General features: G+C 43.2%; 1 protein-coding gene across 29 annotated transcripts in view; it reads right to left on the reverse strand.

Annotated features, from left to right (window-relative positions):
• Positions 1-3,576: 3,576 nt before the first annotated feature.
• KIF1B (kinesin family member 1B) overlaps positions 3,577-17,775 on the reverse strand; it is a 134,658-nt gene continuing 120,459 nt past the window's right edge. For all 29 annotated transcript variants that reach the window (XM_070260958.1, XM_070260956.1, XM_070260948.1 and 26 more), the window contains 11 exons: positions 17,548-17,662; positions 16,678-16,811; positions 15,802-15,863; positions 14,219-14,364; positions 13,793-14,032; positions 12,356-12,427; positions 11,023-11,144; positions 9,476-9,625; positions 8,905-9,097; positions 8,577-8,695; positions 3,577-8,047 (listed from right to left, as the gene is read on the reverse strand). In XM_070260958.1, the coding sequence (XP_070117059.1) occupies positions 8,005-8,047; positions 8,577-8,695; positions 8,905-9,097; positions 9,476-9,625; positions 11,023-11,144; positions 12,356-12,427; positions 13,793-14,032; positions 14,219-14,364; positions 15,802-15,863; positions 16,678-16,811; positions 17,548-17,662 (1,396 nt within the window). In that variant the 3' untranslated portion in view covers positions 3,577-8,004. The remainder of the gene's footprint in view (positions 8,048-8,576; positions 8,696-8,904; positions 9,098-9,475; positions 9,626-11,022; positions 11,145-12,355; positions 12,428-13,792; positions 14,033-14,218; positions 14,365-15,801; positions 15,864-16,677; positions 16,812-17,547; positions 17,663-17,775) is intronic.

A 17,775-nucleotide genomic window follows, 5' to 3' on the forward strand; every position in this document is an offset into this window, starting at 1 on the left:
AGAGGGTGTGCGAGTAACATACTAGTTAAGGCAGATTTGACAATCCCAGCTCTGTAACTCACTTGCTGTATAATTCCTGTAACTGGACTCCAACGGCTTGTTCGAATGACAGGTAGAAAGCAATTCTGAAAAAACCCAGAGACTATACATTCTAAAGCTACAGTGTAAGCATGTGATGTGCTCAGAAAAGCTAAAAATTTAGGACTGTGCAAAGACAAGGACCTCCCAAGGGAAAGTGGAAAAATCTCCTCATCCAACCAAAAGTGGAATGACAAGAAAAATCAGAAAAGTAATGCATTAAATGTGCACGGTTCCATGGGACCTCCTGACAGAAATTCTGAACTATCAGCTTTCTGAGAGACACGGTGACTCGGAGAGCAACTCTAGTTAGGGATCAATCCCATATGACACTGGATGAGGTCTAGTTATAGTGGACAGACAGCTTTTAAAAAACTAATTCAATTTAAACGAAAAGTCCAGTGGAGTTCAGGAAGACATGGCCTAACGTAACCCTGAGAGGTGAGCTAACTGTTAAGGCCGAGTCCCATGGAGAAAACAACGATCAGAAGAGGCCTAGAGCATGCTCTATGGCTTAGCTGGCTGTCTGCTGGTTGCCCACACATTTTGCACTGCCTTCTACTGCCGATAAACCGGCAGTGCTCCCCTAGGATCTAGGACCTACGACTCCACTGTGTGTCAGCTCCAATCCCACTGGCCTATTGCTGGGTATCACTCCAGCAGACCCTCCGTTCTGGTTTCTTCCCATCGTCAGGTTCTCTCTTCCAGTTCATTCATTCCAATCAACATACACACATGCTGGGCTATTTCCTTTCTTTAAAATAAAAACCTCTTGGGGCTGGCCCAGTGGCGTAGCAGTTAAGTTCATGTGCTCCACTTTTGCAGCTCAGGGTGCGCAGGTTCGGATCCCAGGCACGGACCTAAGCACCGCTTATGAAGCCACGCTGTGGCAGGCATCCCATATATAAAGTAGAGGAAGATGGGCACAGATGTTAGCTCAGTGCCACTCTGCCCCAGCAAATAGAGGATGATTGGTGGCACATGTTAGCTCAGGGCTAACCTTCCTCAAATAAAAAAATAAAAACCTCTCCTTGACCCTATATCCCCTTCTCTTCTTTCCTCTCAGTAAAAATCTCTGCAAGAATTATCTGTACTCACTCTGTCAACTTTCTCTCCTCCCATCTTCCCTTGAATCTCCTCTAGTTAGGCTTTCTTCGGCACCAGTCAGGAAAACGCTCTACTCACCAAAGACCTTGCTAGAGTAGAGACACTCCTGATATCTCCTCCCATGGGAGGCCATCTCCATTACTGGAACATTCCTGCTTCCCTCAGTCCCTCACACACTCCCAGGAGGAAGTTGCCCCCAGGCATGGACAACCCAGCCACTTCCTCCCTCTCTGAGGACCTCAGCTGCCTTCAGGAACATCCTCTGTTGTCCTTCTCTACTTTTGCTACTTAAAGGGGGCCCCAGGAACAGCAGCATTGACATCTCTTGGAAGCTCATTAGAAATGCAGAATCTCGGGCCCCAACCCAGGTCTCCTCAGCCAGAATCTGCATTTTAGTAGGTCCCAAGGTGAGTCTGGTGGACGACAAAGTTCGAGAAGCACTGCTCCCACAACCCCCTAATTCTGAGGTTCGGTATGAGGAAATCCATTTACCCACAGATGTAAGCCACAATCTCCAATCGCACCTTCAATAGTAATAAGGGTGAAATTTTGATCTCCTATCTGCCTTAATTTTGTTGACTGGTTGGCTCTGAAACTGGGAAAAAGTGATGGTATTCACTGACTCTCTCCAGCTTCCTAGACCTCTCTGTTGCTAAAACCTGTACTCACTGCTCAGTTCTTATTTTAGCGTGTCAGCTGTACTGGACACAGTTATCACTTCCTCCGTCTTCAAACACTTCCTTAACTTGGTTGCCAAGTAACACTCTCTCTTCGTGGCCACTTCTCTTCATCTTTGCTGGATCGTCCTCCCTCTTTCCGACCTCTACATGTTGCAGTGCTCCAAGACACAACCCTTGGTTCTCACCAGCGACACTCATTCACCAGGTCTCCTTACCTCTCGTCTTTATCTGTCACCTTCATGCTGACAACTCACAAATAGATGTCTCCAGCCCCACCCTCTCCCCGCAAATCCAACTAGTACATCCAATTGCCTCATCAACTACACATTCAGGCAGAAATGTTGATATCTCAAAGTGAACATGGCCAAAATCAAATTCTTAATTCAGTAGCACCCCTTACCTGTCCTCTCAATCTCCTCCATCTTAGGGAACTGCAGCGCGGTTCTTTTGCTCAGGCACACATCCTTGAGTTACCTTTCTCTTATCTCTCTGACTCTACACGCAGTCCCTCAGCAAACCGTTAGCTCTAACATTAAAACCTATCCTGAATCTGACCATTTCTTCCGCCTCTACTGCTCCCACCTTGGTCCAAGCTGCCATCCTCTCCCCTGGAATTGGGGTAACCATCTTCTATTTTGTCTCCCTTCTTCCACTGGTTCCTCTAACCCCACACACAGGCTGTTTTCCACTTAGGAGTCAGAACAGTCTTTTAAAAACACACATAGGATCATGTGACTCAACTACTCAAAATCCTTCACTGGCTTCCTATTTCACTCTAATGAAATTAGTTAACCTCAGCCCTAAACCACCTGGTCCCTGGCTACTTTGTGACACCATGGCCCCCCTAGAGACAGCTCTCCCCCTTACTCCACACCAGCCTCCTTGCTCTTTTTGGAACCTACTGAGGACACTGCTGCCTCAAGGGCTTAATTTCTCTGCCTAGTGACCTCTTTGCCTGGGATTTGCATGGTTTACCCATCCTTTCATTCAGGAGTCTGCTCAAATGTCATCTCCCAAGAGAGGCCTTCCCTGATCACATGATCTAAAAAGACGCCTCCGTCCCATCCCTTCTAATCTCATGTTCTGTTTTGCTGTGTATTACTTACACGTGACATTCTAAATTTGTGTCACAAATGTCTTCCCTCACTGGAACGGCGGGGCCACAATTGCCAGGACTTGTTCTGTTTGCTGCTGAAGCATCCAGAAGGCACAGAGGGCACAGGGTGGGCACTCAGATGTGAGTTGAATGAAGCATTCCTTTTTGCCTGAATGCTGCTTTTCCCTCCCTCTTTCTGTTTGTCCTCAATCACCCAGGACAATGGTCCCTGCTCATCCTCTGCTCACAACTGGGACCTGGTGAATTAAGCCGATATGGTAACATTTTTGACCCCCCACCCAGCCCCTAAAACCCCAAAAAACACTACAGAATCACTGGTAGCTAAATAAAGAGAGGCTTCAGGAGAAAAAAGACAAATCTTCCACCTCAAACAGCCACATCCATATTTGAGAGGAAAGTACTTTTAGAGAAACAGCACCACATTAGCTTTCCTGATTAGTAATAACTGCTGTTTGGAATTATCAGCAAGGAATATGTAGGTCATAGCATCGTGACTTTTGTCCTACAAAAGTAATATTTTGCAAGTCAAGAAAAATCTTTGCGTAAATATCTTTCGAAGGGTGCAAGAATAAATGCACATCAAGAGCCTTCTGATGCACTGGCTGCACCTTTATTATTTTTACCTCGTTCACCAACAGCTCCGTGATGCAAGGTTACCATACACAGTTAGATAATGTCTGCATTGCACATCTAAGGCTATACAGCAAAAGAACCAGAATTAGTACAAATACAAGAACTATATTTACATTCTGTATACTCAAGCTCCAAACATCAGATATTTACATAATAAAACATGAAAATGAAAGTCTGAAATTAATAATGTACATTGTTGCTAATGTGCTCAACTCCTCCGCTGGGTAGAGATCAGTTTGCAAAGTCTTGGTTCAAAAAGGCCACTTATGCTTCATGGGTTTTGTTGTAGTGCACAAGGATGGTGACAAGAGACTTGAAATTTCAAGGACAAGTATTTTAGAGCCGCAAAATCTAAGACAATTCCTTAAATGTGAGAGGGCTGATGGATTCCTTAGGTGAACTGATGCCAGAATATGCAGCATGAAAAAACTTGAAGACATGAAAACAACACACAACAGCCAGGGTTTGGCAAGAGACCAACCTCAGCTCAGACTTTCCACTTGAGCATAGCCGTTTGGCTGTGTGTTTTTAACATGAAATTTGCATCAACTCTAATTTCTTTCTTTAAATGATTAGAGGCTTTCCTAGGATTTTATGGGGCTCAAATATGAATTTCATAAATGGCCTTTTGAACAACAATAGCAGATAATCTCTCAGCTGATATTTCAATTTACTAAGGAAGCACAAATCAACACATTCCTTCTACATACAGTAACGGTCGGGCCACACACTTGGGTGAATCATTATTGGCCACGGTGGACAGCTGCAGTGTGCACGAGTTAGAGTCCTATTTAAAATACATTCAGCAAACCTTCTGAGAGTAGCAGCAGAATTAGTTTTTTCTTTTAGAGGAGCAAGTTAACAGTCACATTTTAAAAAGGGAATCAAAAGGAAAAATGAAGGAGCCAAGTCAAACAAACGAACAAGCCCTGATACTGTCCGGGAGAACCCGAGTGGACACAGCACAAGGGAATGCAGAGTACCGATAGGTGCTACACGCTAGGTCATCTTTTCTTTTCCAGTCCAATGTGCAATTAATTACAGCTGTATAAATATACAAATACCTTACAAAATTAAATATCCCTGTAAATTAGACAACAAGCAGCAGGCAACAAAGTCTTTGCTTTGAAGTATGTGCCAGGAGAAGTCATTTTATTTTTAGATCCTAAAAGACCTTTCACAACGATTTAATTTATTCCTTCATCTTAAGAGCTAAAAAAGAAAAAACCCATAAAAAATATGAGTAGTTGTATAAGTTCTATGTCGCTGAAGGGAGAAAAAGAAGTGGTTTCTTCGTTGGGAAAAATCCTTTTCCCTCGCCTTCACCACGTTTTAACCACGTACTGGAATTCAAGTGCCAGCCCGCTGCCGAGGCAGCCCCTCCCTGCACTCCTGGCTGTGTGCAAGGGCTGGCTGGCCCCGCACAGCCAGGCCTGAGAGCTGACTGACTCCCAGGCAGGCGCAGAGACAAGGACAGTGTGAGCACTGGTTTGGTGTGGGCTGTGAGGCCATATTTCGCTTTGGCAGGAGAAAGGAGAATGGGGGAGGGAGGGGAAATGACTAGTTTTAACTAGTAATCATTTCTCCTTAATTTGTGTAAGAGTTTTCTTTTCTTTCTTGCTTCTTTTTTTTGGCTTGTTTAAAGGAGTGCTTTAGGGGGGGAAAAAAAAACCTCAAAAGGTGATTTCCTTAAAGGTTAAGTTCGTTCCTCAACTTTCCTGCCACTATGGCTTCAGCTAAAGCTTCATTAATAGTTCCTGCCATAAATCTTCTCTCAGAGCTTTAAAGTGGGGATAGACCTGTCCAGAAAGGGAACATCAATTCTGAAATTGTTCCAACTCCAATCTGAAGATGGACCCCTAGAGAAAGAGGGAGACCAACAGGAGCTATCCATACTGTCAGCCATAGCAGAGGCTCCTAGATGATGGAAAGCATGCCCGCCCGCGGCCCCTGCTTCCTCAAGAGACCTTACCTGCACATGTGACCAACGGTCCAGTTCGGCCTGTTCTAATATTTGACACCTCCAAAGCAAAGACTTTCCAAGCCAGTTTTGTTTTAGTTAGGAAGAAACAACAAAAGTCATTTCAGTGTATCATGTGATTTTACTCTCCCTTAGTGTTCCCCACGACCCTTCGTCACAAATATGGATCTTTTTATCAAACTTTGTAACAGCAGCAGCATCCGTGATTTAATTCTAAAAGTAACCTTCAAATTTCATCTTCATTTCCCTGAAATTAGATTTAATTCCAGTCCAGGAAGCTGTCACTATGCACCAACGGATCCTGAATTTGAGTATACACCAGAAGGGCATTTTGTGTCCTCTAGACAATGAAGAAACCTCTAACTACGTTAAAAACCTCACCTACTGCTTAGAAAACAAATAATATCGTTGTTAATGACCTATGTTTTAAGGAGAGGAAGAAAGTTAAAAAAAAATCTACCATAGAGTTTTTATTGACCATTATCTAAATAAGGTCACAGCCTGTGATTTCTATCCTTTCTTTTAGTAAGCTCTCTGTGACTCACTTTTCCTCCCCTTTGCAAGGCGATTACAATGAGCCCAACCAGGAAGTCAGAGCAAGGGTCTGGGTGACGGTGAGCCTGCCGAGCAACCTGCCCAGCAACCGTCTGCAGAGTGCATAAACCCCGCCCTTTGCTGCTGAAAGGAGAAAGTCATCCAATTCACCATCACCTGAGAGTCAGCAAGCTCAAGGCTGAGGACCCTTGGTCTCCACAAAGTGAGGGTGAGTAGATACTTTCCTGAATGCCTGAGGGATGGGCAAACAGAAAGGTTTGAGCAAGAAAGGTAAAAAATGATACAAAACAAGCCCAAGTCAACCAGCAAAGCAACTGAAGTAACCTGGAGGCCTTCTTTTCTCCACGTCATTCCTGTAAAACTTACTGGCAGCTGAAAGAGAAAGAGTATCTTCTATGATGGCTTCTGGAAGCCGATGCCCCTGTTCTGTCAGAGAAAGAGACTGTCAGCAGTGAGCTTCCTCCTTTCTCCCCTGGCAAGAGTTCCATACCCGATGGAGACAAGCAAGGAGGAGAGGCAAGGTGGATGCAAGCAACAAACCACTGGGGCCAGGGCTCAGGTGGACTCTCTTCTCTGCCCCCAGGTGTCCTTTTGTTTTGTTTTTAAGCAGTGGGAGGGGGTTGATTTTAATCCTGGGTTCCAGAAAACAAAGCCTGCCATGTTTGCTTATTTACGAGTATAGGGAGACAAGCATCACTGAAAATATTTTCAATTTGACAAAGATCATTGAAAATGACCACTGGATTCAGAAGGAGACTTTCAAGTTTATACTTGAAAGCTACATTTCTTTGATCAAAGGGAGCTACAACAAGCACAAGGTCACTATTCAGCATTATAATTATAATGACAACAAAGACCATCAAGTTCATCACCAGAAAGTGAAAGACTCCCTCCTTGCGTGATATTTGTGTATAACACGGCACTAATTCCAGACTACCACCATCAACACTAATTCCAAGCCCAGAATTGAGAAACTCTGAGAGAAGGGGTTTCCTTCCAACTGAGAAAAACAGTTCACAGGAATTCTGCTGTGAGGAACTATAAGCATCCTACTGACTGTCTGCCTTCATGGCTCACTGCCAAATCCTCTGGCCTTTTGAAATCCTCCAGCCGTATCCTTGGCTCCTCCCTTCCGACAAAGTCAATGGCAGCCAATGCACAAGCCTGCTAAAAAGTCCTCTCTCCTCTCTTCCACTAAATGAAAATTACATAACTATGTTCTAAATAAGCCCCAATTTCAGAGACTGCACCTGTCCCATTTCCAAGCTTACCACACCCTTTTCCCTGAATGGAAAATGCAGGGATTAGCCATGGCAAAAAGAGACAGAAGGGAAAAAGGTCAGTTTTCTCCTCTCAGGTTTTAAGAAGGCCAGATATCTCCTCCCTTAGTCTCTAAGCCACCCAAGAAAAATTAAAGTGATATCACAAACGGAAAAAAAAGTATTATGTTGTCTTGAAATACAGACAAAGATATCCAAAGACAGCAGTACAGACATCAGAGGTGGTCATAATGGGGACCTATCATACAAAAGGAAGCCAAATACGCCAAAAGATAATTTGGAGATTTAGTGGATCCCCTCTGGGTTGTATTTTTGTTTGTTTGTTTCTTCCCCTTTTGTTAGGCCACATGCTTTTAATAAGATTCTCAGCACAGGAAAAAAGAAAAGAATACAGAGCAATGGAGATGGGGAACAGGAGAGCTAGAAAAAGTGCGAGACAAAGGGAGTAGTTAAGCCACAGGATTACATACAAGAGTAACCGTCAAGAATCACAAAGAGAAATGAGAGGTAACACTTTCTTTATCTCTTGGAAGGTGAGTGAGGGCGCTCAGCAGAGTCGCTCAGCAGAGTCACTTAGAACTTCGGTTGGCTGGGGCATCTGCGGGAGAGTTTTGACCTATGGGTGACAAATGCAGAGGCAGGATTAGAAAACTGATCTAGAAGGTCTTCTCCTCACAGGTCTTTTTCCTCTCTGGTTCCCTCCTCGAACTTCCTCCTATCCTGCTCCACAGGCCCAGGTCTCCAGGCTCCCTGAACAAACAGGCTAGGCTGTGGTCTTCTCCATCCTGGTGACCCTGGGACACAAGCCCCTCCCCTAGGATCTGGGGCTGAATATTGGGAGACCATTAAGATTCTCATAATCTTCCCTTTACACATTTCCACAGACTCCAGCTGCAGACCCCTTAAGAACAAAAAGTCAAAGCAAGAGATTAATTGGATGCAAATGCGAGTCTCCTTAGCCGTTCAGGACACTAGATGATCCCTTATGAAAAGCTGAAGCCTCAGCACCACCCTACAACCACACTTACACTCCCGTCCTTCCTCTATTTTAAACCAGTTTGGAACAACGCTTCCTTTCCTGTTTATGTTGATGTCCTGGAACCAAAAGCCAAGGAGAGGAAGGAAACACAGGAATGACTTCTTACCGTATTGTGCCAGCAAGGAGTGGGTTAAAGGCATATAACCAGTCATTCATGTCTTTGTCATTGAGAGCCTGCAAAAGGACTCCCCGGTGCTTTGTGCACACAGCAAAGGTGTTAGGTGTCTGAAAGAGACACAAGAAGATGAGAAAGTCAGTATGGGTGCTGAGCAATGGGGACCACCCTGCCATAGTCATAGGCACACAGTACTTCTCACTGAAGGTTCAGAGAGACCAGATATAAAGAAGACATTCCACACTATACAACAGAGAGCTCAGTACTCAAAAGGGAAAGGCATGCATGGCGATGAAAAGCCAAGAGAGGGAAGAATGACCTTCACCATGGCCTGCTGGTCCTCACTGTATTCCACCTGTGCCGTGGACAGGTTAATGATGCCACGCTCCACTGGGTCTTTGTCACTGTTATAGATGAAGACATACGGGCGACGGACTATGACAAAATGTTTAGCCCAGTTACTAGAAAGTGGCTCCTTGAAATGCAGGTATCCTTTCTTAGAGACCACTGAGCTAAAAAGGACAGTACAAGAGAGGTTAGTTTCTCACAAAAAGAAAATGATCATGAGCTGAACACCATCAAAATATACCTAGGCCAAGTCCCTACACTGAACGAAACAGGTAAATGATCTATTTGGCCTAGAATCTCATCTGCCAAAGTAAAACAGCAAAAGAGTACAAAGCACCACCACAGCATGCTGTGCCAGGGTGGTAACGCATTACAAGACACATCTGGAGTGGAAACCCACCCCAGCTCCTTCACCCCAGGTTCCATTTGCATTAGACTATAATATAGACCTCATGTAGAAGAGCTAGAAGTAAATTCTTATTGCTGATTTGATCTGTCTTTAAACCAGACAGATTTAAACTCCTGGTCAATATACTACTCACCCCGGTCTAATTTCTTCAATATCTGGAACAAGATTGAGAAATTCATTTTTTCCTGCTCGGGCCAAATAGGGCGTTTCCACAGTTGGAACAATCTGAAACTGTTCAAATTCTGGGCAGGGACTAGAGGCCCTGGAATTGGCTTCTGGAGTCCTTTAAAAGAGAGGGGTTAGGAAGAAGGGGTTCGAGGTTCAGTAAGGTCAAAGCATGATGTGTACAACCATCTCACCGGGAGGAACAATGCCTCTCCCTGCATACCAGGGGCCTTGTAAACATCAGTTTCAGAGAGCTCGGCTGAGAAGACAAGCTGGTGTCAGAAAGTTAATCCCAAATTCAACTGGTGTCATCCTTTGGAAGATACAAAAGGAAATTGATCATTGATGACCACCAAGTCTCTTCTTATTGTGAAGCCCTCTGAATAGAAGTGTCTGGAATATGAACTCCATTCCCTTATATGTTTCTAATTTAGTCTCAAGGCAACACCTAGGGCAGTGGTTCTCAAAGTGTGGTCCTTGACCAGCGGCATCAGCTTAACCTGGAAACTTGTTAGAAATTCAAATTCTTAGGCTGCAACCCAGACCTACAGAATCAGGAATTCTGGGTGGGATTCAGCCATCTGTGCTTTAACAAGCCTTCCAGGTGATGCTGATCACATTAAAGTCTGAGAACCAGTGCCTTAGGGATTGGCAGAGAAAGCAAACAAACAGGAAGAACCTGGGGTCCTGAATGACCATGGAGAGCAGAGCTGCGTCACCGACCGGGACCAGTCCAGGACTGGTATGTGAGAAATAATTCCTATGCGCTATATTGTTAGTTATCTTGGTAGAGCAGCTTAGCCTAGTTAATCGTATTTCACCAATTCTAAAAAGCCCATTTTTCTTATACTTTACCATTTCTCGCATTGGGATGCATCTTAGAATTGATGGCATGTCACATTTTAATTGGCAGTACTTTTTCTTTCTCAGTGGCACATGAAATAATGTCTTACATTCGATGGCATCCTAAATTTAATTATTTTCTCCAGCCACACTCAACTGTGTCAGTGTTGGTACAGTAAGATAGACAATGAGTTAAGATAAGCAGGTGAGTTCTGACAGGTGAGCATAATGAATGGAGACAGGGGCAAAGGAATGTGATGGTGCATTGCAAAGAAGTGATTATAATGATGAATTCATGGCATCTAGAATAAATCTGCGTCACCAAAAATATTTTTTCCAAAGTAGTTTTAAAATATTTTTCCCAAGATGGGGCTTCCTACGCATGATATGATTAGGGAGACAAGCAGGGGTGGAAATGGAAGGACAAAAGGAGCAGATAGGGATTAAGAATAGAAGTCAATGATTTGCGCAGAAAGTGAGGAAAATATGATGTTAAAAGATGTCCGTAGCATCTCCCCAGTCATTGTGATATCCAGAAAGCACGCCCACATATTTCTGAAAGTTGCCTAGGGGGATGGTGCTGCCCTCAGTTGAGAACCACTGAGCTGGAGGAAGGCTGGCATTTCCCTTGGTTCTCAGATTAGCTTCTCTCAATGAAATCTGGGTACTTACTTCTGATCCAAAGAGTTGCTCCTAGAGTCTACCAGAGAAGGGCAGGTGGAAGAGGGAGTGAGGGTAGCACTGCTGAAACTGGACACAGAAGGATCCCGTCCAATTGGAGAGATATCAGACAACTGGAAGCAAACAGAACACAGCAAGTGAGACTCAGATGAAAAAAAGTCCTCTGCAACAAGGAGCTTTGACAACCAGTAACCACACTTTCATAAAGCTTCTGCTTCAGGTCATTCAAAAAAGTAAGCCTAGGGGCTGGCCCCGTGGCCGAGTGGTTAAGTTCGCGAGCTCCGCTGCAGGCGGCCCAGTGTTTCGTTGGTTCGAATCCTGGGCGCGGACATGGCACTGCTCATCAAACCACGCTGAGGCAACGTCCCACATGCCACAACTAGAAGGACCCACAATGAAGAATATACAACTATGTACTGGGGGGCTTTGGGGAGAAAAAGGAAAAAAATAAAATCTTAAAAAAAAAACAAAAGCCTTACAAATATCTTATGGCCTGAGCGTCACATTAGGAATCAAGACATTTACAAAAGAGGCAAGGGTGGCTTTTTACAGTATTGCTACTGCTCTCCTGCATTAATTAAATGACTCTATCTATATGTGCCAAGCACTTAGAACAACAGACGCTGTTCTAGGAATATGGCAGAGAACCTGCCCTCCTGGAGCTTACATTCTAGTGGAGAAGGCAGCCAATTAATCAATCAACAAATACTTTAAGAAGCAAAAGACAAAGCAGGGAAAGAGGTTACAAAGTTACAGGGAGCTGCTGGATTCACTTAGGGTCGTTAAGGAAGTCCACTCCAAGGAAACAATATTTGAATAGAAAAATAAAATAGATGAGGGAAGCAATAATGAGAATATCTGGAAGAAGATTATTCTGGGCAAAGGAACAGCAAGTATGCAAAGACCCCAAGGCAGGAATGAACTTGGAGTGTTTAAGAAATAGCAGAAAAGGTGAAGATGACTAGAATATAGTGAATGATACAGAAGTTTTAAAGTGTTCACCTCACTCTTCATCAAAGGCAACAAAATTTTATGCCACCAAGAACCTCAGGACTTCTTAGGCCCTGTTATACAATAATACACCACCCCCTAAAGAATATTCTTCTCCAAGGGATTCAGGGAAAAGCCGAAATGTTTCCCATCTGATCATCATTCTAAGAGACACAGAGGAATACTTTTATCGTCAGAAGGCAAAGTTCTGACTCGGACAAATCAAATAAATACAGGAACAGATATGTCATACATCCTCAAATACACTGCCAGTGCCCATCTCAAGCCACCCAAAAGCAGTGTAACCTGGGGACAGGAAATCTGAGATGCTCACCTTACAGTCACTGATGCTGCCGTGCACCTGGCTGAATTCTCGGTTGAAAGTGTGGGTGAGAAGTTGCAGGCACTAGGGAAGAGAAAGGGAAATGTAAGTTTCCCTGGTTAAAGCAAGCCCTGGATACAAAGCAGGAAGGGAAAATAACATGCCTAGGACCCAGAGTGGAGCTCAGATGCTGCCCAACCACCTCTAGAAATTAACTAAGCATATAGCAAGGGAAGCCTAGTATATGCCTAATAAAGAGCAAATAAAAAATAAGTGGATAAAAAGGCCATTTTCAAGACTACAAAAGTGAATTACTGCAAACACCATAGTTTAGACGTGTTTAAGATACAATAGCATCCTTTTCATTTTCAATTCGCCCTGGTATTAAAAGGCGTGAAGGGTTCTAGATGGACATACTTTCCTAAATCAACTAAAAGACTATTCGATTATTGAAACAAAACAGACACAAAATCTCTCTCATTACTATATTCCATCGTCAGCCAGTTGCTCAAACACCATATGCCTTAGAGTCATCCCCAACAAGCCCTCTGCCCTCTCCCACTACACATCCAGGCAACAAGGAATGCAATTCTACCTCCCAAATTCCCCTTCTGTAATACCCCTTACCCTTCATCCCGCAGACCCCTGCCTTAGTTAAAAACCTTTATCATTGGGGCCGGCCCCACGGCCGAGTGGTTAAGTTTGCATGCTCCACTCCGGCGGCCCAGGGTTTCACCAGTTCGAATCCTGGACCCAGACGTGGTACCACTCATCAGGCCACGCTGAGGTGGCATCCCACATGCCACAAGTAGAAGGACCCACAACTAAAAAAATATACAACTATGCACCGTGGGGTTTTGGGAGAAAAATGAAAAATAAAATCTTAAAAAAAAAAAACCCGTTATCCTTTCTCATCTGGATTATTGCAATAAAGAGTTCTTCCTGCCTCCAGTTTATGTCTTCACCACAAATCCATCCTCCTTTATTACTGCCAGAAAGTCTTTCTAAAACACAAATACCTGTTTAAAATATTTCTGCATCACTCCCAGGATACTCTAAACTCTTTAGTACAATACAAAGATCCTAATCTAGCTCTGGCCCATCTCTCCAACTCCATCTCCTGTCCCTCGGCCACGTGAATTCCCTAATACTGAGGGACACCACTAGCTCCCTCTTGTGCATCCTTCCAAGGTCAGTTCATGAGCGCCCTCCTGTGGAGGCCTCCCCTCGGGCTCCCACAGCATTCTAGGCATACACCTCTATTAAATGCTTGTCATCCACTCGCCTGTAAGCTTATTAAGGGTAGAAATGGAGTCTGATTTATTTCTATATTCACAGTGTTAGCACAGGCCTTGAAATAGAAGGCCTTAAAGGAAAATGAAAAAACTGACAGACCAGCTCACAGTCTCACAGTGGGAAAAGACGCAGCAAAGAGGAAGGGATTCACACCTTGGTAGCCAGCTCTTTCTCTCGATCCACTAGGCTTTCAATGTCTGCTGAGTCATAGCCACTGCTCTCACTGGGTGTGATGGCACTTTCAAAGGTCGTGGTTGAAATCTGAGAGGAGATGCTGGTGGAGGTGCTCAGGGTCCCACTGCTGAGGCTGGGGGACAATGAGTCACTCAGGGATTTGGGAATGCTGTCACCAAGTCTCTCACGCAGCAGCAGGAAATGGCGGGTTTTCTCCACCTAAGAAGATCAACACTATTGCCTCAGCAAACACAAAGCTCATTACAATTTTAATAAGCAAAACACTATGCCTCCATCATGATCAAAAACTGAAAACCCAGGATCATAGAGAGAAGGTACACATAAGACAGACACTTTGGAAATCTTGCCCAAAAGTTCATTTGTGCATCTGCTGCCCTTGGATACCTCGTGGAGGAGCTCCAGCTTCTCTAACTCCCACTGGTGCTCAAGGATGAGGCTGTCTCCACGCGGCCGCCAGCCTGCTAAGTTCTCTTCTCCCCGCACATACGCCACTGATGTATCCAAGATTTTTCTTCTCCTCCTCTGCATGCCTGAGACAAGAGGAAACAATTATTTTTTTCAGAGAAAAATCTAATTCCAATTTTAGCTCAAAATGAATTAATAACTCATATACATGAAAATCTAAGAGAGAATGGTCTCAAGACACAGAGGGTTTTGTTTATTCATAAAAATTCATCCCTTTTTCCCTAAAGCAACTCTCTGAACTTGTTTTATTATTTATTTATTTTATTTTTTCGTGAGGAAGATTGGCCCTGAGCTAACATCTGTTGCCAATCTTCCTCTTTCTGCTTGAGGAAGACTGTTGCTGAGCTAACATCTGTGCCAATTTTCCTTTATTTTACATGGGACTCCACTACAGCGTGGCTTGACCTTGCAGTGCTAGGCCCACGCCCGGGATCCAAACCTGAAAACCCCAGGCCACTGAAGTGGAGTGCACAAATTTCACTACCTCACTGGGCCAGTCCCTCCGAAGTTGTTTTAAAACTGAGTTTTATATTCTCTGATAATTATGAAGACGGCAATACAACTTGATAAAATGCTAAAGTTACTATGTTAAGTGAAAATATAGAGATTAAAGAGTCTGTACACTATGGTTCCAAATATATAAAAGTACATTCATAGGGAAAAAGGTGGGCAGGGACTACAAACCCATCCCCCACATTCAAATAGGTCAGTTACGGTGGCAGATGACAGGTGGCTTTAGCCCCATCACTTCCCGTTAATATTTTTAAAATGTTATACTGGTTTGACATATAAAAGACATGAATTTATGTTAATTTAAAAAATTCCTCAAGGAACTATCTGGACACTATAATTAGCTGCCATGGGGACTTGGATTCATACCAAAGTTTTCTCTGCTTTGATCTAATCTTACCTGTGGGCTCTGCCCTTTTCCGTAATGTTCTCTAAAATGATTCAAACTCACATGAATCAAATGTTTTTCAAAACCCTGACTTCTGTCTATGTTCCAGTTTACAAACACAGAAATGCAACATGCTGCTTAAGGCCGCCGAGCTGGAGGGAGAACAGCCATGCAGAGAGACATCAAAAAGGAAACGGAACAAGCTCAGCTTATTAATTCGTCTTCTAGAGCAGACGAAGTTCAAATTCTAGTTTGACGGCACCTGTAAAGTTACTGCTAAGTTATCTTTAGGGCTAAGGTGGAGAGGGAAATGGTTATGAAGTTTTTCAAGCTAAGTTCATTCTAATACACTTGAATATTTATAATGTTCTAAAGCCCAGTAACATATTATTTGATGCAGTTTTTCATAAACCAAACCATGTTGCAACTCAGAAAAAGGTAACTCCTACCACCACCACCACCACCACCAAACTGGCTTGTAAAGTAAACGAGTTTCTAAAAAATTCTGTATCTATCCTACACAGGGAGACTCTCCAATTTTTGACATAATATACTCCAAACATATGCAAAGGTAACTATCCCTTCCCAACCCATAAGAGCTTACCTGGACTACCTGTGTCTGCCATTTTGCATAAACTGAGTTCATAAATTCCAGTGACGCGATTGCTATTTGAATTAAAACAAATAGTTGCTTAATTTTGTGCAGTACAAAAACAAGAAAATCTCAAGTGTCTCTACTTAAAACACTGTCTTCTCTGTAGGGACTGCAACCACTCGCAAATATAATTACAGACATTTCTTATCAGTCGCTGTTCTTTTTCTATGCTGAACTTAAGAAGTATATCTTATTCCTAGAAGGAGTCCGTTTTCATCTCAATTTTTTGAATATTCTTATTTCAATAGGATCAATAAAATTGAATGATAAACTAGAAAATGTGTAACACAAAAGTGAATTAAAAATTTGCCTTTTCTTACCAAAAGAGAGAGAATGAGAGAGGAGAAAGTCTGACTAGAACAAAATGATGAACATTAAATTCTGGGGAGTGTGATTAGGAAGGGGTACTGACCCTTCTATTGTATTAGTAATCTTTATTTTTTAAGCTGGGTGGTGATGCAGCACGCGTATTCACTGTATTATTCTTGATGCATTTTTGCATATCTTAAATATGAATAAACCTTTAAAAGAAGAAAATCCTAAGTGATCTGTTAAAAAGAAGAGTAATGACATTTAAAAAAAATTTAGTCCCTGAAAAACTGTTTTGGAGGTGTTCACAATGCAACATTCCTTCCTTCGTTAACTCATCATCAGCCATCAATATTTTATTAAATGCCAACATTCAAGTCACTGCACTTCAGGTATCAGTTACCAAAATGGCAGCTTGTAAACTAACCCTGAAACAGCAAGCCAGGGATATCTAGAGCTCTGCTGATTCTGTATTGGGCAAACCAACTGAAAGCTAAACTTGTTGCAAAAACTTACGAGTCTGGTGACTTGGAGTAGCCACTGCCAAAGAGGCTGCGCAGAGAGCGTGGCGGTGAGATCTTGGCATCCCGGGAATAGAAGACCATGCACACATCCTTGGTGATGACAGCTGGCTGGATGCAATGATCCAGCTGAAAGCAGACAAGAGTGGGCTCCGATTAAACGCAGATGGAGCATCTGTGACCATATTTGGAAAGCTGGTCCTAGATGAGGGGGCTGGAGGATTTCAGCTCTACCAATTATTTCGATAGCAACTCAGCGGATAAAATGCGCATGGTTTGTTGGTATTCCTTGCAGATGCATTCATTTTTCTCAAATTTTTTTCTGTAATGACTAATATTTATTATTTAATAAGTGCTAAGCACTGTTCTGAATCCTTTGATATGACCTCTTAGCAACTTTCTGAGGTGAATGCTATTGTTATTATCCCTGTTTAAGAGATGAGGAAATTGAGGCACAGAGAGATGAAGTCACTTGTCCAAAGACAAGCTGGCAGTAAGAGGCAACACAGGAATCTGAACTCAGGCTGGTTCCAAGGTCTGTGCTATCAACCACTACTAGGCTCTGTCCACAACTACAAAAACAAGACGTGAAGTTTTCTTAAAATCATACATTCTTTGAAGAATGGTGATTAGGCTACTAAAGCTGAAGCTATAATAAAGCTCATGTGACTTTTTGATTAAATAGAGATCAGGAACAGAATGTAACATAGTCAGATCAGCAAAGTATAATAAAATAAATAATTTAAGGATGTGGAGGAGAAAGGAGGACAAAAATCAGCTGAATCTTCCCTGCCTATTTCCTGCTGTAACCTGCCTGCTGGCAGGGCTGGCCGTTCATAGAAATTCAAGCTCTGGGTCTCCTCACCTCTAGGTAGGCCGATAAGGTCATGTAGATCTTTTCCCCATAGGGTGTCACTCGGTTCAGAAGGAGAGAGTTATGGAGGGAGCTGTCCCACACAGCCTCGAAACGGTAGAAGGTCCTAAGGTCAGAAAGGGAAGAGAGAGTCATCCAAAAGCAGCTGAAGTCACCTTAGTTTGGGTACTGTCATTGTCAGCAATACTACAGAATCCTACACCAACCAACGCTTTCAAT

This window comes from Equus caballus, chromosome 2 (genome assembly GCF_041296265.1).
Source record: "Equus caballus isolate H_3958 breed thoroughbred chromosome 2, TB-T2T, whole genome shotgun sequence".
In the NCBI taxonomy this organism is placed as follows: domain Eukaryota; kingdom Metazoa; phylum Chordata; class Mammalia; order Perissodactyla; family Equidae; genus Equus; species Equus caballus.